Source organism: Oryctolagus cuniculus, chromosome 2 (genome assembly GCF_051225735.1).
Source record: "Oryctolagus cuniculus isolate XC-2025 breed Fujian yellow rabbit chromosome 2, ASM5122573v1, whole genome shotgun sequence".
NCBI classification, from domain to species: domain Eukaryota; kingdom Metazoa; phylum Chordata; class Mammalia; order Lagomorpha; family Leporidae; genus Oryctolagus; species Oryctolagus cuniculus.
This window is the reverse complement of record NC_142868.1, coordinates 196059726-196083218: the sequence shown is the minus strand read 5'-3', so window position 1 is coordinate 196083218 and position 23493 is coordinate 196059726. Positions and strand designations below refer to the sequence as shown.

Below are 23493 nucleotides of genomic sequence, written 5' to 3'. Positions count from 1 at the left end.
GTGCTTGGGCCCCTGCCACCCACATGGGAGACCCAGATGAAGCTCTTGGCTCCTGGCTTTGGCCTGGCCCAGCTCTGGCCATTGCAGCCATTTGGGGAGTTACCCAGGGGATGGAGGATCTCTCTCTCTCTCTGTCCCTCTCTCCCTCCCTTTCTCTCCCTCCCTTTCTCTATAAATTTTGCCTTTCAAATAAATAAATAAATGATTAAAAAAAGAAACAGGTGAGGCAGACTTCTGACTATCCCATCATGGGGCATACTGCTGGGTCCCTTGGCTTAGCTGCAGGCCCTGTGTACGTCGGGAAGCAGGAGCAGGTGGAGGAGGAGGGAGCAGCTTCCAAGCTCATCTGGTTTCCCTGTGGCTGAGACTACACTCTGCTCACGCTCAGAGAAAAGGCACCGCCTCCTTCTTGTCATTTGTTTCTTTTTAAAAATTGAGATGTAATTCACATGTTAACACTTCATCCTGCTAAAGGCTGTGCAATCACTACCACAGTAATTCCAGGACATTCCCATTAATCACTTCTAATGTTTTTTTTTTTTTTTTTTTTTCAGATTCCAATCATGAGAGACCCTGGGTGGATCCGAAACGTGTGGTCTTCAAACATTAACGTGAGTGGCGCTGCTGTGGCGTGTTCTGCGAGCCGCGCGTCCTGTGCAGGTGCAGCTTGTCGCCGTGCGTAGACGCAGTGGGCAGAGCGGGCCTGTGCCTTCAGCAGGTGCTTTCTCAGTGCGGGGAGGCTGCCACCGACAGAGAATATTTTGGCTGATTTCCACTGTAGTCTCCCTGCAGTCCACCTCCCTCCAGGCCCAGACATGATTGTTGTCACCTCCCTGATGAAAAATCATTTAATGGCTCCCTCGTGGCAGCAGAAGGTGCACATGGGGCCCAAACACCTGTGGTCACACCCGTACTGTCCGTACCACTGCCATGGTCACATACAGCTTAGTGAGCCCTGGCGGCCACTCCCGGGTGCCCCTCAAGGCCCCTTGTCCGGATTCTGTCTGTCTCTCTGGCTGGTTCCTCTGTCCTCCTGCTGTAAACCTGGTTCCACGCCTTAGGCCCAGCCCCTTTGGGTGGTCTTTGGGACTACCCACCGAGGCTGTCTTGTAGGCCAGTGTCCAGCAGCTGGCAGAGCCAGCACCAGCCCCCACCCCTCCTGCCCACTCCATCTTCTGGACTCCCAGCCCCTGTTGCTTGGGAGGGGGATTTTGTGGAAGACCCCTGGAGGTGGTCCCAGCCTGTGCCTCCAGCTCTTTTCTCATCATTCGTTCACCATGCCCAGGAGCTGCGCTTTAAGCATCAGCAGCCTCATGCTACGGCCCATCCTTCTGACATTAGATGTCCTGCCGGGGAGCACAGATGGCAGGCACCGAGCTTTGGGGTAGGGAGGCCTGGGAGGGCTGTCAGGTGGTCCATGGAAGAGGCAGTGTAGCCCGATCCTTGGCTGACCCTGCTGTGGCCTGTCCCTGTGGATGTAGAGCAAAAGTCACAGCTCATCTCCACCCTCAAGGAGCTCACAGGCTGGGGAGGGCCGCTGGACAGGTGTGCACACACCTGCGGCCTGGCATAGCACCTGCTGCAGTGAGAGGTCCGTCCCTGAGATGAATCGGGGGCTCCACCTTGAATGAATGAATGAATGAATGCAGAAGGCTGCTGAGGAAGGCCTGGCCCCAGGACGCCACAAGGAACACAGGTTCTATGACCAAGGGATTGGCAGGGACAGGGCCCAATCAGAGGCCAGGAATGCTGGCCAGTGGGCAGTTAGTGGCAGTTGGGCCTGGCGTGAGGGAGCCACAGTCTGAGAGCGGAAGGGGCAGGAAGTCCCGGTGAGTGACCCCTCCTCCTCTGCGTGGGTGTTCTGACCCCGGTCATGGGGGTGCCCTCAGGCTGAGAGACCTCTTCCCCGGGGCCGGCATCCTGTGACCGTGACCGGCAGGCTTCCGGCCCAGTGTGCGGGATAATGGCGGTGGCTGTGGTGCATAGGAGAGGTAGCGAGGGAGGCACCTCCCCAGAGCCCCACGTCAGCAGGCCCCGGAGCAACGGGAAGGGAACAGGAGGACATTGCTGCTTGGAGGAGGGCCATGTGGCAGGGAATCCTTCCCAGCTGTGAGAGGGGAACTGGGTGAAGGGACCTAAGCCCCTGTCACAGCTGCGCCATGTGCAGCGCATGCGACAAGGTTACCTAACTTCTCCAAGCTCGGTTCCTTCCATCATAAAGTGTCAAGGGCTCACTGCTTACCACAGGCTGTTATGGAGAAGAGAAGCTGGGGTTGTAACTGGGCTTGTGTGGCTGGGTGGGGTGAGAAGCAGTTTCAGAAAAGCGCTGTGGAAGGCACGTACAGTTGGCAGAGCACGGAGGTAAGAAACGGCACGGGGTACCTGGGAACAAGGAGGTATGGCTGGAAGAGGCTAGCATGGGAGATGAAGGTAGGAGGAGGACATGGCTGGAGGCTGATGACCAGGGGGAGGCCTTGGCTGCTTTTCTGAGGACTGGGGCCTTTGCCCGACAGGCAGTGCTATGGAGGGAGACCTGAAGGTCATTGCAGGCAACGTTATGTCCAGATCTGCAGCTTGGTCCAAGGCTAGGCATAGGAGACCACCCATGAAGGCCAGGAGGCTGACGGGGATCTCACTGCCGGCCTGACTGACGTCAACACACTTGTGGAAGCTTCGGGTGGAAGTGGCCAGCGGGCTGTTGTATGGTCTGCTGCCGAGGGGCAAGGTCTAAATTGGAAATGCTGAGCTGCAGAGTGAGGAGGTCATGGTGCCATTGGGGTCTCCAAGGGAGACAGAACCACCCAGGGAGGTGCACGGACGAGGGCTGAGGGCATGCAGGTGGGTTTCCAACCCTGACCCCTCCTAACCCAGCGTTTGATCATTATCCTCAGGTGGTTGTTCATAAGCGCCAAAAATGTGAAGTGATAAGAAAACCACAAATGAAGGGAAGGTGCAGTCAGTGTCTCTTTCCTCTTCCTCCCTTCTCCCCCAAGACCCGGGTGTGTGTGGCAGTGCCAGGCTCCAGGGGTACAGGGATGAGTGGGTCCTGGTGGGTCTTCTCCTCCAGGGGTTCTGGGAGACGGGCTGAGCACCTCAATGATTAGAAGCTGGCGATCGATTTTCATGGACCCGAAGAATGTTCCAGGGGAGGTTTCGCTAGGAGGTGTAGCTCTCAGTTGCAGACATCGAGCCATGGATGGCGGACACCTGAGGAAACACATTCGGCAGCATCCTGAACACACACAGGGTGACTGCTGCAGGGTTCACCGAAGTGTCACTGTCTCCTCCGGGTGGGGGGCCACCGCGGTGACACTGGTGACACCAACAGTAGGGACGTCCTGCAGGGTGTGCTCCAATGAGCAGCGTGCAGCTGACAGAGTGTTCTCTAAGAACAGCTGCATCTCTGAGAAGAGTAGCAGCTCCCGGAATTCTTGGTTCTCCTGGATCCTTTCCTGGAAGCTCTAGTTTGTTCATTTCATTGCTTTTGTTTTTTTAAAGTCTGAGAAAGGACTGGACTGAGGTGTTGGTTTTCTTGGAGGGGGCAAGAAACAACATTGTGAGAGGTTTATTTTTGAAAGATTCCTAGGCCCAGCTTCTGTTTCTCTTACACCAACAAGGGGCTGCTGGCTCATGGCTAGAGTTGCAGTGTGCTGCAGCCAGCCGGTTAATTTCTGTGTCCCGTTTGCCCCTCGCCCTGGAGCCTTGTGCACAGAGAGGAGGGTCTAGTGGGCCCTCCCAGAGCATCACATACAAACGCCCGTCTTTCCTCTCTCCCAGGGATGCAGACCCTCGCTGTGTTTGAGTTTTCGACAGCCAGACTCTGCCTTTCTTGTGCATGAAGCTTTTGTTTATTTGGCAGCGTGCATGAGGGCTGTGTAGGGAAAGTGTTTTTCCTGGAAGTTATGCTTGCCTTTCGTTTTCCTCGTCAGCTGCAGAAGTAAGCACACACTTTCGACTCCCTGCCCATCCCCACCTCCACCTGCCTCGTGCATTTTAGTCTGTCGCTTGGAAATCAGCACATTTTTTTTTAAAGCCTATTAGCTTGCAGTCCTTGGGATCTAGAGCTTCCATTTGGATGACCACAATTCTCATGCAGTTTTGAGAGTTATTTATGTGTTTAGCACTGTTTAGAATGTGACATTCTTTCTGAGCCTTACGAATACTAATTCACTGAAAGGCTCCAAACGTCCATGTACGTTGGTCCAATTATTATCTCTGAGAAGTGGGAAGCTGGGCAGAGAGAGGTGGAGTGGCCTGCTCCAGGTCACACAGCTGGTACGTGGCAGGGTACGCCTTCAGCTTCCAGCAGCAGAGCCCTGAACCTAAGCACCACAGTGCACTGCCTCTCTGAGAAGTTTCTCTTCCAGTAGTTTCTAATTCTCTGCATCTGCCCCCTGCACGTGGTACCTTTCTCCTAGTCTCTGGCTCTCCCAGGCCCTCGGCTGTCTGTGTGGGAATCTTTTCCCCATGACCTCTCTCCCGGAGGCCTCCCCTCCTGCTGGCTCCTGTCCTCAGCCAGAGCCGGCCTCTTGGAAGGGATCTCCTGTTACTGAATATTTTTATTTTCTTTCTCCATTTTCTCCTTAAAACTCAGCAGAAGCGAGAGTCCACGTCCCAAGAGGAGGGTGATGGCAGGTGCATTTGTGAACCCTCGCACCTCCAACCACACGTCTGACACCGGTTGGATTTAGAATTTGCAGCTGAGTTTCTGTTTTCACTGAACTTGGGACACATCGTTCTGCTGTCCTCTCGCAGCTGACGCCTCTGTGTGCCAGTCTGACTTGAGTTCCTTTGTAGGTGACCTTTGATTTCACTCTTCCTATCTCGAAGCCTTAGGCTCTTCTGTGAATCCCAGGTGTCCTGCCCCTTCACAAAGCGTCAGTGTCACTCACCTTCTCAGAACCTGGTCTCCTGTTGGCCGATTTGCTCCTGACGGAGCAGATGTGAGCAGGTGACAGATTCCGACCGATGAGCCCAAGGAAAGGGGAGAGCGAACAGAGGGGTGGAGACCGAAGCCCTGAAGGTTCCTCTCTGTCCTTTATCTCCTGTTGCCCAACTTTCTGATCCATGATTTGGCGGATTTTGTCTCCTTTCCTTATTAATATTATTTTTGGCACTCTGGTTTTTCACTTAAACGTCTTTCTTTTGTTCTCAAATCATTTCTCGTTCACAGCACAGCTCTGTTTGTTTTCCTCTGGTGAATGCAATCTTTTCCCAAAGCAGAGGTACTAACCCGAGTGCCTTTTCTGTTCCCCTCATCATGTTTACTGCTCCCCCCGCCCCTGTTTGTCCTTTTTCCCACTGCAGGGCTCCCCGGGGCACCCAGTGTCCCCCTGTTCGTCTGTTATTCCATGCTCTGGAGAGAACATAGCTTGTCCCCTTCGAGAGGCAGGTTGAGATTGAAGCCTCAGTGTGAGATAGTAAGAGAAGGGGCCAGGTGGGACTTTCAAGAGGCGATTAGGCTCTGTCCCCATAAATGGATGAATCCAGCCGTGAGATTAGTGGATTTGGGGGTTACTGGGTTATACCAGGATGAGTCTTCTGTAAGAGCCAGTGTCTTGGGTCTCTCGCACTCCCTGTGTCTCATTATGTGATACCCAGAGCTGGCTCGGGATGCTGCCACCAAGAAGCCATTGGAGAGTGGCCCCTCAGTCTTATACCAGAAACATGAGCCCAAATAAACCTCTCTTCTGTACAACTTTGCCGGTTCATGGCACGTTGCGTTAGCAGCAGCAGAAAATAGACTGGGACACTTGGCACGTGTGGACTAGGAATCGTCCAGGAGCTCCCGCTGGTAGAGTCCACTGTGGAATGAAGCCCCGGAGCTGGCTCCCATCTGGGGGGCCCTGGAGGTCCCCTGGGCCAGCACCTGCTTGAGGCAGAGGTTCTCTCCTTCGCTGCCACCCCTTTGCAGGGATTCCAGGGTGCAGCTTGCTCCACGTTGTCCCACGGGTTAAGGCCTTCTGCTTGCTTTTACCTCCCAGAGCGGGTGAAACGTCTTTCCCGCTGAAGCTGTTGTCTCTGTAACTTTGAGCATTTCCCTGACACTTACAGACCCTGTGAAGCCAAGGGAAGATGAACGCCCGCTGTGCTTTCTGCTGGTCCGCGGTCCTGCCCTGGGGGCTGCTCTCTTGCCTGGCATCAAGGCGGAGCTCTCAGGTGGGGGTCTGATGCCAGTCACTGTGTCCTCAGCCAGAAATGCACTAGGGGGGCTCTCGCAGCCAGAGGCTCTGAGGGTCTTCAGCACCAGTCACCGTAGCACAGGTCAGCAGCCGACACTGGCACAACCATGTGCATTTCATTAGACTCTTTTTTTTTTTGGACAGGCAGAGTGGACAGTGAGAGAGAGAGACAGAGAGAAAGGTCTTCCTTTGCCGTTGGTTCACCCTCCAATGGCCGCCGCGGCCAGCGCGCTGCAGCTGGCGCACCGCGCTGATCCGATGGCAGGAGCCAGGTGCTTCTCCTGGTCTCCCATGGGGTGCAGGGCCCAAGCACTTGGGCCATCCTCCACTGCACTCCCTGGCCACAGCAGAGAGCTGGCCTGGAAGAGGGGCAACCGGGACAGAATCCGGTGCCCTGACCGGGACTAGAACCCGGTGTGCCGGCGCCGCAAGGCGGAGGATTAGCCTAGTGAGCCGCGGCGCCAGCCTCATTAGACTCTTGAGTAGAATGATCGCTCTTGGTGCAAGGAATTCTTAGCTCTTATAGAGAGACCCCAAGGCCACTGCTGTCTCATTTGTGAATAGAGATGTTGTAACTTTTGTTTGAGAGGAGAGAGAGAAAGAGACAGAGAGAGAGAGAGATCGATCAATCTTCCATTTCCAGGTTCATTCCCCAAATGCCTGTAACAGCCAGGGTTGGGATAAGCCAAAGCTGGGAGCTGCAAATTGAATAACTCAATCCAGGGCTCCCATGTGGGTGGCAGGAACACATCGACTTGAGCCATCACTGGATGCCTCCCTGGGTGTGCATTAGCAGGGAGCTGGAATTGGAAGCAGAGTTGACTCCAGCCCAGGCACTGGGAAGTGGAATGTGGGTATCCCAAGCAGTGTTCCAACCTTGGGTCAAACATCCACCTTAGGAGTTGTGCCTGAGTGTCCATTTTGGTGCATACTTACAGGCATGTGGAACTGTTGACCGTTGTCCATTTGAGCCTCCTCCCCTCCCCTCCCCTCTCCTCTCTGTGGCATCTCACCCTGAGTCCCTGCTGCCTGTTTCCTCCTGCTGGGGGAAGGTCTTGAGTTACTTTGGGACGAGGGCTGGGCTTTCACCCATCACTGCTCCTGGCCCTTAGCAAGTACTCGGCAGTGGCCCATGATGCCGGCAGGGACACTTTGACCACCGTATTTGTGCCATGAGGAGTAGAGTTTTATTATGGTGACTATGTCTAATTATGTTGAGAACATTTTTGCAGTCAGACACTTTGGTCCATGAGGGGATATTTAAACAGTCACTAAAAAATAGTTATAGAGGGGCCGATGTTCTGTGGCACAGTGGGTTAAGCTACCACCTGTAGCACTGGCATCCCATACTAGTACAAGTTCAAATCCTGGGTGCCCCACTTCTGATCCAGCTTCCTGCTAATGTGCTTGGAAAAGCAGCGTGGGTCCCTGCCACTCATACGGGAGACCAGGGTGGAATTCCTGGCTCCTGGCTTCAGCCTGGCTCAGTCCTGGCTATTGCAGCCATCTGGGGAGTAAACCAGCAGGTAGAAGATCTTTCTCTGTGTCTCTCCCTCCCTCTCTAACTCTGCCTTTCAAATAAAGAAGTAAGTCTTTACTGAGAAAAGTTACTGATCCCCTACTGGTGCTAGAACTAGAGGAACAGAAAGAGAGGAGGGGATTCCACACTGAGGCTACAGCCCGTACAAAGGCCCTGTGGCAGACGGGAGCAGGGCTGGCACGAAGGCTGGAAACAAGTCAGTTTGCGGTGGATGTGGAGGCAGCGAGGAGGAGTCAGGGCAGCGGTGGCCTCTGACGGGAGGGCACGGGAAATTGTTCTGAAAAACCTCAGGGCCCCTTCAGAGGGTTGGAGATGCCCTGGGGCATTGCGGCTGGGAGGCTGGGAGTGATGGTTGCAGGACCGCGTGTGAGTGAGTGTGAGCGTGTACAGTGGCAGTACCGTGTGTGGGGAGATGGGTGTGCACATGCACACTCGGGCCCGTGTCTGGCGGGTGTGGGTGCGAGCTCGCCTGTGCCCACAGTGTCACATCACAGACCCGTGAACCACAGCTCGGAGCTCGGAGGAGGCTGGGTGCCCCTGTGCTCCCCACCGAGGGCACCGAGGCCCTCAGCTGACTTGCGCAGGGTCCCCTGCTGAGTGACAGAGAGCAGAGCAGAGCCTAGGTCTCCTATTTCCCAGGACACCCCACATCCCAGAAAGACCCGTGGGGTCCCTTACTGGGACTCTGTCCCCACCATTCTGGGAAGACACCCCCAGCGTGTGGCTGAGGCCCAGGGTCAGTGTGGCGTGGAGACGCAGGCAGCCTGTCGCTGGGCACCTGGGCTGGCCGGCAGAGGGGTCCTGAGGCCAGACGTGAAACTCGGAACGAAAAGTCGGAGTTCTCCTGTCCCTTGTCCACACATGGTCACCTCTTCCATCCCCACACATCCAGCATGGCCCAGCTTGGCCCAGCATGGCCCTGCCCTAGAATCAGAAGAGGTGGGTGGGGAGGGGAGGAGCTCAGACCTCCAGGACACAGTGGAATGCAACGGCGGCTTCTGGGGGCCTGGCTTCCCCGTCTCCCCGCACGCAGCCCCTCGTCTGTGGGTTGCTCTGCACGGGGAATGGTAAGACTGGACACAGAAGTCTCACACTGGGTTTTGCAGAAGACCCAACAGCTCACTCTGGAAGATGGAGAGAAGAAACAGGAGAGTGCTAATCCAGACTCGGGCCGGAAGGAGCAGTAAAGGACTCAAGTTCAGGGTGTGGTGTCCAGTTCAAGGCCCTTGCTGGCCCCTTTGCACCTGAGGGAACAATTGGGAGCTCCCAGGCTCGGACAGAGCCCAGCTCCCCCATGCCCAGGCGATCTTACCTGCAGGTCCTTTTCGTGGTGGTCACACATCCTCCTACCCTCCTCCCTGAGATCCTTTGTAAGCTGCAGGTGAATGGCAGCTGTTCCCTGAGCGGCACCCGTGACATCAGGGCTCGCTTTGCCTCCATTCCCCATGCTGGGCTTTGCCTGGAAGTGTAAACACCTTGCGCTGCTATACTGAGAACAGGGCTTGGTCTCCCCTTTCACATGAGCCATCTTCCTTATGGCACTGAGGGGTCCACAGCCAGCACTTGAGTGTGTTTTTGTGAGTGTGACCGGGAAGAATCCCGTCCTTTGTTTCCAGGCTCACAGACAGACACATCTGTCTGCACAGCCCAAGGTCACGGGGTTGGGAAAATGCAAAGGCACATGATGTTACTCTGCTGAGACCAGCAGGGGTGTTACCTGAGCTGGAATCTGCCGGCGCACGGAACCTGCTGGCTTAAGTAATACCTCCTCCGGTCTCGGGAGAGCTGTGCTTCTGAGGGTGAGAATCATGACTGCAGAAGCACTCCCCCCGACTCGAATTTGTGCAGAAGGGCCTGCACCTTCTGAGATATGATGGAAGAGCCTAGTGTTTAGGAGAATCGACGTGTAGATATTTTAGGTCCCACTGCGTCCCATTACCCGGGATGACCGAATGTGCTGGATTTGCACATGACTTACTAAAACGTGCATGGCACAATGACAAGTCAACAAAGCGACGCACAAATCCCACGCTGATACCAGGACCTGCTGCCCTGCCTTTGAACACCACGATGCTCTCTGTAGGGCTCCGTGGGACCACACATCTCTCTCCAAGTCTCTCCATGGTCTAGAGACGAAAGCAAAGAACCTCTCCCCTGTGAGAACTTGTCTTCCAAATGTGACCTTCCCATCAAGGTTCAAAAGTACCACCCACAGGAGAGCTTGCTGGGAACGGGTCAGGAGGCTTCGTTTTCCTGGAAGCCCAAGTGGCGCAGACTCTGCACTTTCCAGAAGGTTAAGGACTTGGGAATGGAGCTGAGAGGGCCAAGTTGCACCTTCTTCCCTGATGTGGGATGTTTCATACCAGGCATTCTGACCATACCCTTGGGCCACCCTCTGCTGCTTTCCCAGGTGCATTAGCAGGGAGCGGGATCTGAGGTGGAGCAGCCAGGACTTGAACCGGCACCCATATAGGATTCTGGCCTCGCAGGCAGTGGCTTAATCTGCTATGCCACAACACCAGCCCTGGAAACCTTCCATTTTTAGTTGATTGGGCAATAGCTCAACAATGGCATTCTGTGGTTCTTCTCCATTCCTACTCTGCTCTAGGGATTTTAAAGAGCTCCGCTCCTGCTGTCATTGGTGGGTTTTCTCCTCAACGACATCTGCTCCAGGACTGTGACTATGAGAACACCGCATTTCCACACCTCATAAACGATTGTTCTGTGTGGTGGGGTGCTGTTAGTGGACTCAAGGCATTCACTTGGGGTGACACCGAGTAATTGGCCTCAAGCGAGAATTACTCAGGGAAAAGCTGACAAGCAAAGGAGACAGTGGGAAGGCAGAGTTTCCTAAAGGAACAGCCTCTCTGAGAAGCAGTTTGCCAGGGTTTTGACTGCAAAGGGTAGCAAGTGTGCATGGTGGAGAGCGAAGGAGACGGGCCCTTCGTGCCCAAGCCACAGCCGTCTTCACTCACTGCATACATAAGCCGTCACTCCTGTTTTCCTTGGCTGCTGGGGGTCTGGCCCGTCTGAGTGCTGTTTTGCAAGGTCAGCCTTCCCGCATGGGCTCTCTGAGACCAGCTCTGAGGAGCAAACTGTGTCTGCCTCTCACCCTGGGTTGCGCAGCTTGGGTCACGCTGAGCTCCATGCTTTTGGGGAGGATCAGTCTCTGTTCTGAATCAAGGGCGGGGCTCCGTGGCTCCCATGCCACAACCTTGTCCATCTTAATCTGTCTCTCCTCCCCTGGGCCCCACCAAATGCTGATGTCACAGAACCAGTGGGGACATCATAGTTGAGCCAGGGACAATGAGCTGTCCCTGGAGCTTGGCAGTGGCTCAGAAGAAAGGGAGGTGGAGCAGGAGAGAAAATGGGAGGGCAGGGGGTGGACTGAGGGGCAAGACCAGGGGGGAGCCAGCCATGCCCACCCCAACAACCACCACACCGGGGGAGGGGAGAGGTGGAGAACTGGGAGGAAGCGAAAAATCAGCCAAGACTCCAAAGTTGCTATGAACAGGGACTTCCTCACGAAGTCTGTGGAAGCTGGATGGGGTCCTGATGATTCACCCTCCAAATGGCAGCGAGAAGATTCTTTTCGGGTGGCCAAGGTACAAGGCAGGCAGGGAGGGAGGGTGGAGAATGATGACACTTCTTTGAGAGCTGTCCAGGATTTGTTCATTTTTAAGGTTTATTTAGTTATTTGAAAAGGAGGGAGGGAGGAAGGGAGGGAAGGAGAAAGAGAGAGAGAGAGAGAGAGAGAGATCTTCCATCTACTTGGGTGACTCCCCAAATGGGTACAACCTCCAGGGCTGGGCCGAGCCAGAGCCAGGAGTCAGGAACTCCATCCAGGTCTCCCACATAGGTGACAGGGGTCCGTCTTTTGCTGCTTTCCCAGGCATCTCAGCAGGAAGCTAGATCAGAAGTGGAGTAACCAGGACTTGAACTGGCACTCATGTGTGATGCTGGCGACACAGATGGCACTTGACCTGCTGCACGCAGTGCTGGCCTCCAGGGTTTTATTTTCTTTTAAGATATATGTATTGATTTGAAAGGCAGAGTGACCGGGGGGGGGGGGTGAGTTTCCATCTACTTGTTCCCAAATGGCTACAATGGCCAGGACTGGATCAGGACAAAACTGCTCGCCAGGAGCTCCATCTTGATCCCCCATGTGGGTTACAGGGCCCCAAGCACTTGGGCCATCTTCCACTGCTTTCCCAGGCACATTAGCAGGGAGCTGGATTGGAGGCGGCGCAGCCAGGACTGGAACTGACGCTCTAATGCGGTATGCCAGCGTCCCAAGTGGCGGCTCAACTGGCTGCGCCACGACACTGGCCTCAACTGTCCAGGGTTTTGTGTCGGTGTTTCCCTCACGTGGCTTTCCCCAGCACAGCCTCACTGAAGGGTGCCAGCAGGGACGGACACCTGGGGAGATCAGAGCACTCCAACAGGACTCTTGGGGCTTCCTGGTCCAGTCTCTGTTCATTGGTTTGCTCCGGGCCATTGTCCAGTCTTCTCAAGGAGTTCTGTTAATCCGTATACGTACAATTCCAATGCATACAATTTTTCTTCTAGTAGTTGCTCTCATTAACATGGGGAATGCCAGGGACGTGCCCTCTGGAAGAATGTGCCAGCCTAAAATACCAAGTGTGTTTTCCTGGAGCTCTCCAAGTTGGAGCCTGCAGAGTCTGATGGCTGTTGGTAGCACGAGGAATGGTAGGGACGAGAGCTGCGATTCCAAACCAGGACCCCTGGACGGCCCACAGCACCTTTGAGAAGTAGGTGACGTTTTCTTCGGCTTTTTCCCCCTGCCCTTGCCCCCTCCTCTTTCCCTTCCTGTGTTCCAGGGGGTTGAGGTCGGTACCACGCTTACATTCATACTGAGTCTTGCAATCGTGCTTCAGGGATTTTAGGAGAGTGGGCTTTTCATCTGTTCTGGTTTGTTCCTGAGTTGGGGAGGGGTGGCGGTCAACAGCCGACACCCATGCCCAGCCCCGCGTGGGGAAGCGCACACGGCTCGGTTCCTGAACCGCTTTTTCCTCCCTGGATGCCCTGCCCTTCTTTGATTGTGGAAACCAATGCAGAGTCAGTTCTCCTACACCTGGGAACAGCATCACTGGGAACAGCTCCAAGGGTTCTCCTTTCACGGAGCGGGGTCAGGACCTTGCCCCCCCCCGCACCGGGAAGGAGACCCCAGCCCACCCCGAGCCTGTGGGGGCCGAGGGCGGGGCTGTCGCTGGGGCCATCTGTTTTCATCAGCTCAAGCAGGTTGGCAATCGGTCATGATCACTGCTTGCCCCTGGTACAGACCCCCAGACCCTCCGGGATCCCCGCCCCTTCTCCCTCAGCCGGGCACGTTTTTGTAAGTCCAAAGTCAGCATTTTGGCCCCTGCTCAGCGGCTTTTAGTGGTTCTCCAGGGCCTTCAAGGTCCAACAGCAACTCTCCGGGGCCATCTCAGGCTGCCGCCTGTGGGTCCCCACCCACCTTCTTACGGTAGCCATGCAACAAACCCCTTGCCTTGTCTGATAACCCGCACAGTGAATCCTGAACCGGTTTTGAGCTCTCCCAGGGCCGCAGGTTTGATAAACTTGTCGCTCTGTCTCTAGCCCAGCCCCTCCTCTGCTGCTTGTCCCAGGCAGCGCCTGCAAAGTCTGGATCAGACCCCAACTGCTTAGAGCCGGAACCCTCCCACAGCCCTCCCACTCTGCCCAGACCTCTCCAGCCTTTGGGTCTTCAGGAATCATCGGCTGGGAAGCAGACGTGGCCCTCAAGAGCCAGTTCTGTGGGATTTGGCTGACCCAAGCTGCAGAACTTGTACAGGTTTCCCCAGTGCTGCTGCAGCAGTCTGTCTCTGTCCCGGGATCCTGCCCGGGACCCTCACCGCCTCCGGTTGTCGGGCCGCCTGTTTCCTACAGTCCCTGAGGCTGCCACCTCCTCTCACGATGCCGACACTCCACTGGCGACACCGTCAGAACGGCCCTCGGTCTGGTGTGCATGTGGTGTGCTGTGTGGTTAGAGGGAGGTTGGTATGTGTCATGGTGAGGCCATGTGCCCTTTCCAGGGTGTCACTGGGTGTCCCTGGAGGTGCTGGCCTGGGTCACTTGGTGTTTTGCTGCTGAACCAGAAAACCATAGCGTGGGTAATTGACAACAACCAGTTCTGTAGGCTGGGAAGTCTGAGATGAGGGGCCAGCCCCCCGGAGGGGTTTTCTGCTATGTCATAAGGGTGGAAGAAGGGCAAGAGACAGAGCCACAATGAGGGACTAAATCTGTCCTTCCACAGGGAACCCACTCCCACGATAATGGCCTTTGTGGACCCACGAGGGCCGTGCCCTGTGACCCTACGGGCCACACCCACAACACCACCGCCTGCGGACTGTGCAGCACGTTCTTAAGGTGGTGTGTAGCAGGCTCTTCTGCCGTCCTGTGGCCTGGCCCAGTCTACACCCCGTGCCTTAGAGAACTGAACCCACGGATCGCAGTTGTCTACAGAAGTCCTCGTGAGGTGGCTCCTGCAGCCGTGTCACATCAGAATCTAGTTACCATTTCTGCTCCTTCAACATACGTTTGTCTGCCATCTCACCTGCCTGGGAAGCTGGATAGCTCGTGTAGAACCATGATCCGAGCCCAGGTGGGTTCATTGCTGGACACAGGTTCTTCTGGTGGCCTTTAGTGTGTGGGGGATCTAGCTGACCTGGGTAAAAGCTGTGCTGGATGTGAGTTTCCTGGCTGCTACGGCTACGCTCAGGCCACCGCAGCCGTCAGCTTTCCGGGGAAGCGCCTGGTGTTTCAGGGAAAAGAACTGTTTGACTCTCAGCTTTAGACGTGTTCCCTTACTCTCCCCATGGTAACTTTCCTCTCTGTAGTTCGTGTTCTCACTAGCTTGTCTGCGATTCTGATGTGGTCACCGGTTCTCAGAAGTCCGCCTTCCTCAGTCTGCCCCTTAGCAGCAGGTGTAGTAATAGCCACAAGTGGTGATAAGAATCTGTGATGTTTTGCTGTCACAACAGCTTCGATGCGCCATAGAAATACCTGTGACATTTTTGTTGCTGATGGTGACACTGCTCGCAGGGACTGTTAATACTGTTGCTCTCTGTTACCTACATTCGTCATTGGAAGAAATACTATTAAATTTCAGTTGGAAGTGGGTGAAATTCAGTTGTGATTTTTCTACAGGCAAATCCAGGGACTCTGCTCTCTGGCCATCAACCCCTCAGGGCTCCTTGTTAAGTGCCATCTCTAGTTTATTTTTTTTAAGGATTTATTTATTTATTTGAAAGTCAGAGTTACACAGAGAGAGAAGGAGAGGCAGAGAGAGAGAGAGATCTTCCATCCGATGGTTCACTCCCAATTGGCTGCAACAGCCGGAGCTGTACCCATCCAAAGCCAGAAGCTACTTCCGGGTCTCCCACACAGGTGCAGGGGCCCAAGGACTTGGGCCATCTTCCACTGCTTTCCCAGGTCACAGCAGAGAGCTGGATGGCAAGTAGAGCAGCCGGGTCTCGAACCGGCGCCCGTATGGGATGCCAGCACTGCAGGCGGTGGCTTTACCTGCTATGCCACAGGCCAGCCCCGAGCCATCTCTAGTTTAGACCACAGTGTTTGCGAGGACTGACGGGGCTTGCGGTTCATTCTTGGCTGTCCTTCATCCTGTGCGACACTGGGCACTCTGAGCATCCACTTGCTCGCCAGTGAATAGAAACAAAAAAGAACAATCGCCCAACACGGGTGTTGTGAGGACCGAAGCCTGAGATCCCGTCTGCAGGCTCTCAGTGCGAGTTAACGTCAGGCCAAGGGACTCCCCCCACCCCGGTAGATGGCAATGTCATCATGAAAGTCCTTTGGTTAGGGTGCAAGATAGGTGTGTCTTACGGCAAATCATCCTGTGGGGAAATGTCTTAGAATCCACAAGTGAACTTTTAGTTTAAAAAGAAAAAAATGCACCGAGCAGGTCCTTGTTCTTGTGTAGTTTTGATTTACTAATGGATTGTTGCAGAGACGATAGCCAGGAGGATGACTGCCCGCCATGTGAGTGTGTGTGTGTGAGTGTGTGTATGTGAGTGTGTGTGTGTGAGTGTGTGTGTCTGTGTCTACAGGGGCCAACCCAAAACTCGTGGCATCTCTGGACCAACATTTCACGATGTGTTTGGAAGGAAGACAGAGGGTCGTAGGGGGAAGACGTGGGATGCTCAGCTCTTCTTGGTCCTTCAGTCCCGTCCCTCACCGCCCCCTGTTGGCCTCCTCCGCCCAGCATCCCAGCTTCTTGGGTTCAAGAGGCCCTGGTGTTACCTGAGCTGTTGCCTCTGCTGCGGCCTAGCAGGGTGCCCCTTGGACTACCCAGAGGGCGGTGCCTGAGAGGACTGCGATGCATCCGGTGTTTCCTGTCCGCGGGCTCCAGGATGTTTGAGCATCTCCTACAGATTGCAGCTGGCGGCTGCTCACATGAATCTGGTCTTTATTTTCATTTTACTTGAAAGGCACAGAGAGACACACAGAGATCTTCCATCCACTGTTTCACTTCCCAAATGCCTGCAGCAGCCAGGGCTGGGCTAGGCCGAAGCAGGAACCTGGAACTCAGTCCAGGTCCCAACTACTTGAACTGGAACCTGTGGCCTTCCAGGGTGCGTGTCCAGGAAGCTGGATTGGAAGTGGAGGAGCCAGGACTCGAACCCAGGCACTCTGATATGGGATGCAGGCATTCCAAGCGGTAACTTAACTGCTGGACCGAATGCCCATCCCATGAGTCTGGTTTTACCATGGCGCTGTGTGTGTTTATGGGCTCAAAGACACACACATCCCCACGCTGGTTGACCTGTCACATCTTAGGGTTTTCCTGTGCACACAGTGCATTATTCTGTGGCTGGGCTTGTTTTCCCGGCTGGTGGAGCCTCACATGCCATTCTCCCGGCAGAGAAAGATAAGCTCGCCATGTTCCACTTTATGGACAGCAGTAATGGGAGGGATTCACGAGATCTCTCTTTAAGAGCTATGGCCAAACTGAAGTTCAGAGTGGTTAAGTGTCTTGACCGAAGTCACACAGCCAGTAAGTGGCAGGGCTGGAACACAAAGCTCCAACTCTCCAGACTTCAAATTCGTTTATTCAGTCTACTACTCGCACTATACAGGAAAGAAAATGCTGTTTACTCATAATTCACCAGGAACCAAGAGACCATTTTGTATTAAATTAGAGACCCATAAAGATGATCATAGGGTGTTTCTGTGTGACATCTCAGAGCCACTGTTAGAGTATGGGGGGTCCAATGAATGACCACCCCCACCCCGACCCCTTGGAGAGGGGACTCACAGGATGAGGGATGGGTGATGGAAATATGACTCTACAGAACAAAACTGCACCATTTTTATAGAGAAAGAGACACAGCCCACTACGTACATGTTCTCAAGGCAAGCAACACCTGTTCTCAGGTGAGGGAACCTGACGGGCCCCCTTGCCACATGGAGTTCACCCCCAACGCACCTGGCCATCAGCTAGTTGCCTTTGTCCTGAAGACACAGAAAACTTCTAGGATCTTTACGGCAGGAGATAGCTTTGCCGCTTGGAGCAAGACGCCTGCCCAAGCCGACTCCTGCCCTCCCAGGGAAGCTCAGCAGGGCGCTGCGTTCTCTGGCATTCACGTGTCACCGTGACGGCTCCCACGACTTCTGGAGAGATTTCCTGAGCAGCAAGGGTGGCCGGAGCCTGGTTCAGCTTTCAGAAAGACTAACCTGCATCCAGGGGACGGAGGAAAGGAGGCTCTGCAGCAGGTGCCCTGAGAGAAACGGGGCAGGGCAGTCTCTCTCCTTTGTTGCACCAGGAAAAACCAGACTTTTACTTGATTTGTATTTATCCTTGCGCCAGAGAGCAGCTGGAGTTGTGTAGTGCCTTTTGCATGGCAGAAGCAGCAAGGGGCCTGGAGAGGCCACAGGGTTTTTAAAAAATATTTATTTATTTATTTGAAAGACGGAGTTACAGAGAGGCAGAGGTGGAGAGAGAGAGAGCTTCCACCTGCTGGTTCACTCCCCAGATGTCTGCAATGGCCGGAGCTGAGCTGATGCAAAGCCAGGAGCCAGGAGGAGCTTCTTCTGGGTCTCCCATGTGGGTTCAGGGGCCCAAGGACTTGGGCCATCTTCTACTGCTTTCCCAGGCCACAGCAGAGAGCTGGATTGGAAGTGGAGCAACCGGGACTCGAACTAGCACCCACATGGGATGCTGGTGCTGTAGGCAGCAGCTTTACCAGCTACGCCATGGCAAAGTCCCCAACCCACAGGGTTATTGCGAAAGTGTTTCCATGGTGCGTCCTGCTACTGCTTTTAGATGTGTGTGGCTTTCACGATCTCTGGTACTAATGGCCTGCTTTAGGCTGAAGGAGAATTGCCTGTCCACTCTCCTTAGTGCAAAAGAATGTGTGTGAAACCAGGAAATGGCCTTTAGTTCTGCAAAGTGGCTAATTCCTCTCTTGGGCTAATTTAGTCACTTGGGGAGTCTTGGGGTGGGGTTTGTGGCATAGCAGGTGGGCTGGGCTTAGGATGCACTCATCCCTTCCTGCAGGTCCTGTACAATCCTGGCTGCTCTGCTTCCCATCCAGCTCCCTGCTAAAGTGCCCGGGAAGGTAACGGATGATGGCCCAAGTGCCTGGGTTCCCGCTACCCACACTGGAGATTCAGGTGGGGCTCCAGGCTCCTGGCTTCAGCCTGGCCCAGCCTTGACTGTTGCAGGCATTTGGGGAGTGAACCAGCAGACACAGGATCTCTCTCTGTCTCTGTCTCTCCAATAAGTAAATGAATGCAGCTTTGGAAGATATCCACACATCTCCTGAGACCTTCCCAGGGACCCGGCACACACTGGCCGCTGTGGGATGGGGGAGAGTGAGATGGGTTAAGCGAGGTCCTTGACAGTGCGGGGTTACGCTCGTCACTATCCCCAGGTTCCAGGCCAGCAGGGAAAGAGGCCCCAGCAACAAGCAGAGGCCAGCACGAAGGGCCTTCGGCCAACAGCATGTGAAGCCTTCCTGGTAAAGTGCGTTGTGATCTCCTGGCGAATCCAGCCCCTCTTTGCTTCCTGGATTTTTTTTTCCATGGCGCTGACAAGCGCTTACCTCACTCAGCGCTGCGGACTTTATCTGAACTGGGACAAAGGGGGATCAGCTGAACGGCTTCTCGGGGCCGGCTCAGCCGTCTTCTCAGACGGCGCAGTTGCAGAGGGTCCTTCACTGAGGCCAGGGGCTGCAGCGCACGGCACACTGACCCTGAACTTGCTGGTGCAGGATTCTGTGGCTTGAGGGTGAGCTCTGCGCTGGCACAGTCTGGGGGCAGGGTGGGGACCGGGCATCAACGGTGCCTTCTGTGCGGGCTGATTTGTGGATTTGGGGCACCTGGATGTCCGTGAGGGTACGACTTCTCTTCAGGTCTTCTCTGGGAGCTGTTTTAGCTCAGACTACCCTAACACATACCACTAACTGGGGGGTTATTTGTATTTGTAAGATTTACTTATTTGAAAGACAGACAGACACACACACACACGCACACAGAGACAGACAGATTGAGATCTTGCTGGTTCATTCCCCAAATGTCCATGAGAGCCAGGGCTGGGCCAGATTGAAGCTAGGGGCCAGGAACTCCATCCAGGTCTCCGAGTTGGGTGGCCTGGGCCCAAGTACTTGGGCCATCATTTGCTGTCTTCCCAGACACATTAGCAGGGAGCTGGAGAGGAAGCGGAACAGCCAGGACCCCGATCGGAGCTCTGATAGGGAAGCCGGTGTTGTAAGTGGTGGCTGCACCTGCTGCACTCCAACACTGGCCTCCCATGGGGCTCTAAACCGCAGACAGCAGCTTCTGTGTGTTCTGGGGCACGGGAGGCTGAGGCCAGCTCAGCTGAGCTCTGGCCAGGCCCCTTCCTGGTCAGCAGATGGTCACCTCTTTGCTGTGTCCCATCACGAGGGCCTCCACCCGCGTGGCCTCACCTATACCTAAGTGCATCCCAGAGGGCCCACCCCCTACCGCTGGCACACTGGGGGCTGGGGCCTCCACGCGCGCATCTGGGGAGACACATAGCAGGTTTGTTTCTCAGTTCTCAGTGTGTCATCTTCTTGCGTAGGTTCATCTAGTTTACCCCCAATATGGCCTTGGCAACGATGACGATGCTAGAAATGTGGGAATACCAGTCACAGTCACCGTCCTGGGCTCCCAGGTGGCCCTGCCCCTGCTGTCTCCTCTCTTCGCTTGGATTCACCCCTTCCCTGTGCTGAGGCTAGAGGCAACAGGCTGGAGAGGACAGTGAGGCCGGGAGAAGGGAGGAAAACCCGAGGAGACTTCAAGGGTGCCAGCTCAGCAGGGAAGAAGGACCCCCAAACAGTGCCTCCTGGGCTCGCTCGGCTCAGGAGACAAGCCGGGGTTCAGGCTGGAGTTGGCTGGGCCACATGCTGGAGGGGAAGGAGCCCCAGAAAGAGAGGTTCAGCAGCCTTCGAAGGGGGTGTCCTTGGATTTTGGCTGAGGACGGACATGCCCGTGGACGTGAGGACCCAGCGTGGCAGGTGTCACTTTGCTGGTCGTGGCTGAGCCAAGCCACAGGCAAGACAGTCACGCAGGCCTAGCTGAGCTCACCCATCACTCAGAATTCAAGCCTGAGGAAGAAGGTGGGGGAATCCCCATGCCCTAGAACACAGGAAATGTGGCAGCCCAGGGGGAGGAGTCCTGAATGAGGAGAGGGTGTTGTGTTTGCGCTCACTGGCTGGCTGACTCCAGTCACCACTCTGCGTCTTGGTTTCCTTGCCCATACCATGGGACGAACAGCGGCGCTGGCCCCTTGGAACGTCTGTGAGGCACCACCGGGCTCCTTCGCGTGAAGGGTTTGGGGCGGTGTCCGGCTTATAGCCACTGGGATGTGAGCGTCGGCCGTTACCAATGTTTCTGGGACTGCTCCACTACATCACTGCCCCTAGTGACAGAGGGGAGCCCTCAAGCTTCCTCTACCCCTAAACTCTTACTGGGGTTCCATCTGCAGCCGCTTTATTAGCGCTGGGGGATGCAGTGGACACGGGGTGCAAACCCTCGCGCGTGTGTGTTTATGGAGGTCATGGTGACTCAGGTTGACTTGGGACATGGGTTGGGTCCCTCTTGTTCCTCCTGGGACAACCAGTGTTTTCAAGTGATAGCTTTCTCTCCCAGCCCATCCCGCCCGGCCAGCCCCCTCCCCTTATCTCCTTCCCTGCCTCTCCCCTGTCCTCCCTCCCTCACCGCGCCAGGCCCTGGTCTGCCTCGTTAGGAGTCCTCCTTGCCCAGAGGAGAAAGGGTTTCACAGCCCCTCTTGTTTGATCACCAAGGGAGACGGACATGGGATTCACCATGGATAGCCTGCACAGCCCACCCTGGGCGGCCATGGCCTTCTTTCTGTCCCCACGTGCACCTGACTGCCCGGCACCGGCTGCTGCTTGGCACCTGCCCTTCAGTGACCTGGATGAGTGGCCGCTCAGGCCACCGAGCTCCGCCAAATCCTCTCACTCTGGGCCCCTGCAGCTCCAGTCCTTGAGCTCCCAGCACTGCTGAGTGCCGTGTCGGTGACAGCTGTGTGGTTCTTCTGTGAGCGCGACCCCTGAGGGGGCACATGCTGAGGACAGGCAGGTGTGCTCCAGGGACAGCCCCCAGCACTTAGCACAGTGCCGGGCATGGAGGGCCTGGGGGGTGCTGAGCAAGGCAGGGTTAGCCGCTGCTCCCTTTCCCTGGACACACACAGTGTGACACATGTCCCACAGGGCATGGTGACAGTGCAGGCACCAGGGTGAGCCTGTGTCTATGTCTACCCTCAGCCTCAATTTACCTGGCTGGTTTCCTTGCTTCATGGCTGCTCTGTGTGCTTGGGTCCCAGGACACTCAGCTCTGCTCAGCTGTTGGATAGACGTGCACCTGTTGGGATGAGTCAGGGAGGCGTGGCTTCCAGGATCTCCTCTTATCTCCCCATGATTTCCTTTGTCCTCCTGGCCACCAGGGCTCTAATCTCCAAGCCCCACCCTGACTGTGGGGAGCTTCTGGAGGACCCTGGGGGTTGTGTCCAGAGCCCTCTGTGCTGTGGGTCCTCCTCTCTCTCTCTGGAAACCAGGCTTTGTCCACCCTGGTCATCCTGCCACAGCACCCTGGGGACGCCAGGCGTCTCTGGTCCCTGCCTCCCATGTCCCCAAGGTAAGCACTAGGTGGCCCCTGGTGCTGCCTGGTTCCCGAGGTGCCTTGCGGGGCAGTGTCATGAAGTCACCTCCTCAGGGCCCCCAGACCCGATGGAGGCAGAACCCCTTGTCCTTCCTGGGGGGCCCTTTCTGTGGAGGTGGTGACAGAGCGCACCACAGATGCTGCCCCAGACTCGGGAGGGAGACGTAGGGTCCATCTCGTGGGGTTCCCACGAGGAAGGGTGTCTACCCTCGTGCCTTCCTTGGCCCAGGCATCCTGATCGGCAGGTGTCCTAGGACACTGCGGTTGTGGTTACCCCCGGAGCAGGGTGAGAAGAGTGAGGAGAGGTGGCTTCCTGAGAGAGGGTCCTGGCATCAGTGGGGGGTTTCTTCGGCTCAGCCCCGTGGGAGGTCAGTGCTCAGCAGGATGCTGGTGCACTCTGGGGTCCCTCTTGGTGGGGGGCAGCAGCTGCAGGGCTCAGCAGTCTGTGTCACCCACAGGGTTAGGTGGCCACCAAGGCCTTATGGGAATGGCCACTCTCAATGTACAGGACTTTAGAACTTAACATCCTTTCAAGTCAGCAGCCACACCAGATTTTTTTTTTTTTTTTTAAGATTTACTTATTTATTTGAAAGGCAGGGTTACACAGAGAGAAAGAGACACAGAGAGATATTCCACCTCTTGGCTCACTCCCCAAACGGCCACATCAGCTGGGGCTGGGCCAGGCTGAAGCCAGGAGCCAGGAGCTTTATCTGGGTCTCCCACGTGGTTACAGGGGCCCAGGGACTTGGGCCATCTTCTCTTGCTTTCCCTGGCCATTAGCAGGGAGCTGGACCAGAAGTGGAGCAGCCGGGACTCCAGCGTCTGGGATGCTGGCGGCACTGCAGGTGGAGGCTTAACCCTCTGTGCCACAGCGCCGGCCCCTCACCAGTGTTGTACCCAGTGACCGTTCTCATCCTCAAGTGGATCTGTGTCCTGAGCACCTGGCCCCATTTTCCAGATTGTGAAACCGAGCCTCCAGGACTCAGGACGCCCCTGTGGCTTTGCCGGCCTGGCCCAGCCCCTCCCTCCTCCTCCTCCAGGTAGCTAGGGGAGCAAGTTCACTTCTGGTGGTTCCTTCTCCTCATCCGAGTTGGGCTGAACGGAGCAGGTCCTGGGATTGGCGGAGGGGATCACCTCAGCTCGGGGCTGAGTCACACAGCTCAGTCAACCCAGCGTTGCTGACAACAGAGCTGAGGGCCCTCCCAGGGGGACTCCAGACGGCACAGCTCAGAAGCGCCAGGGCTTCCCGGAATCTGGTTCAGCCTCCAGCCTGGGAGTGGTCTGGTGAGTGTTTTTGCCTTTGCCTGTGTGAAACAAGAAAAAAAGTCCCTGTGCAGAGGGGACAGGCAACGCTGGGCGGCCGCAGGACCGCACCTGCTCTGAGTGGTGGCCGGAGCAGCGCGGAGTGAAAGCCAGGTCCATCCCTGGTAGACGTGGGGCTCTGGCTGCCGATTCTTCTGTTTTCAGAACTCCAGGCTCCGAATTTTTGTAATTGCAAGATTTTGTTTGAACCCGAGTCTTCCCGGAAGATCTCTGACGTGGGGCTTTGCTTCGTGGGAAGCTTTCTGTGCCCGAGGCAGGGAG

General features: G+C 55.7%; 1 protein-coding gene across 13 annotated transcripts in view; it reads left to right on the top strand.

Annotated features, from left to right (window-relative positions):
- Positions 1 to 23493, top strand: part of LPIN1 (lipin 1) — a 126604-nt gene that overhangs the window by 33351 nt on the left and 69760 nt on the right. For 11 of the 13 annotated variants that reach the window (XM_008254750.5, XM_089326784.1, XM_089326783.1 and 8 more), the window contains one exon: positions 555 to 611. The exons of the other annotated variants lie outside the window; for them this stretch is intronic. In XM_008254750.5, the coding sequence (XP_008252972.1) occupies positions 555 to 611 (57 nt within the window). The remainder of the gene's footprint in view (positions 1 to 554; positions 612 to 23493) is intronic. 13 annotated transcript variants of the gene reach the window in all.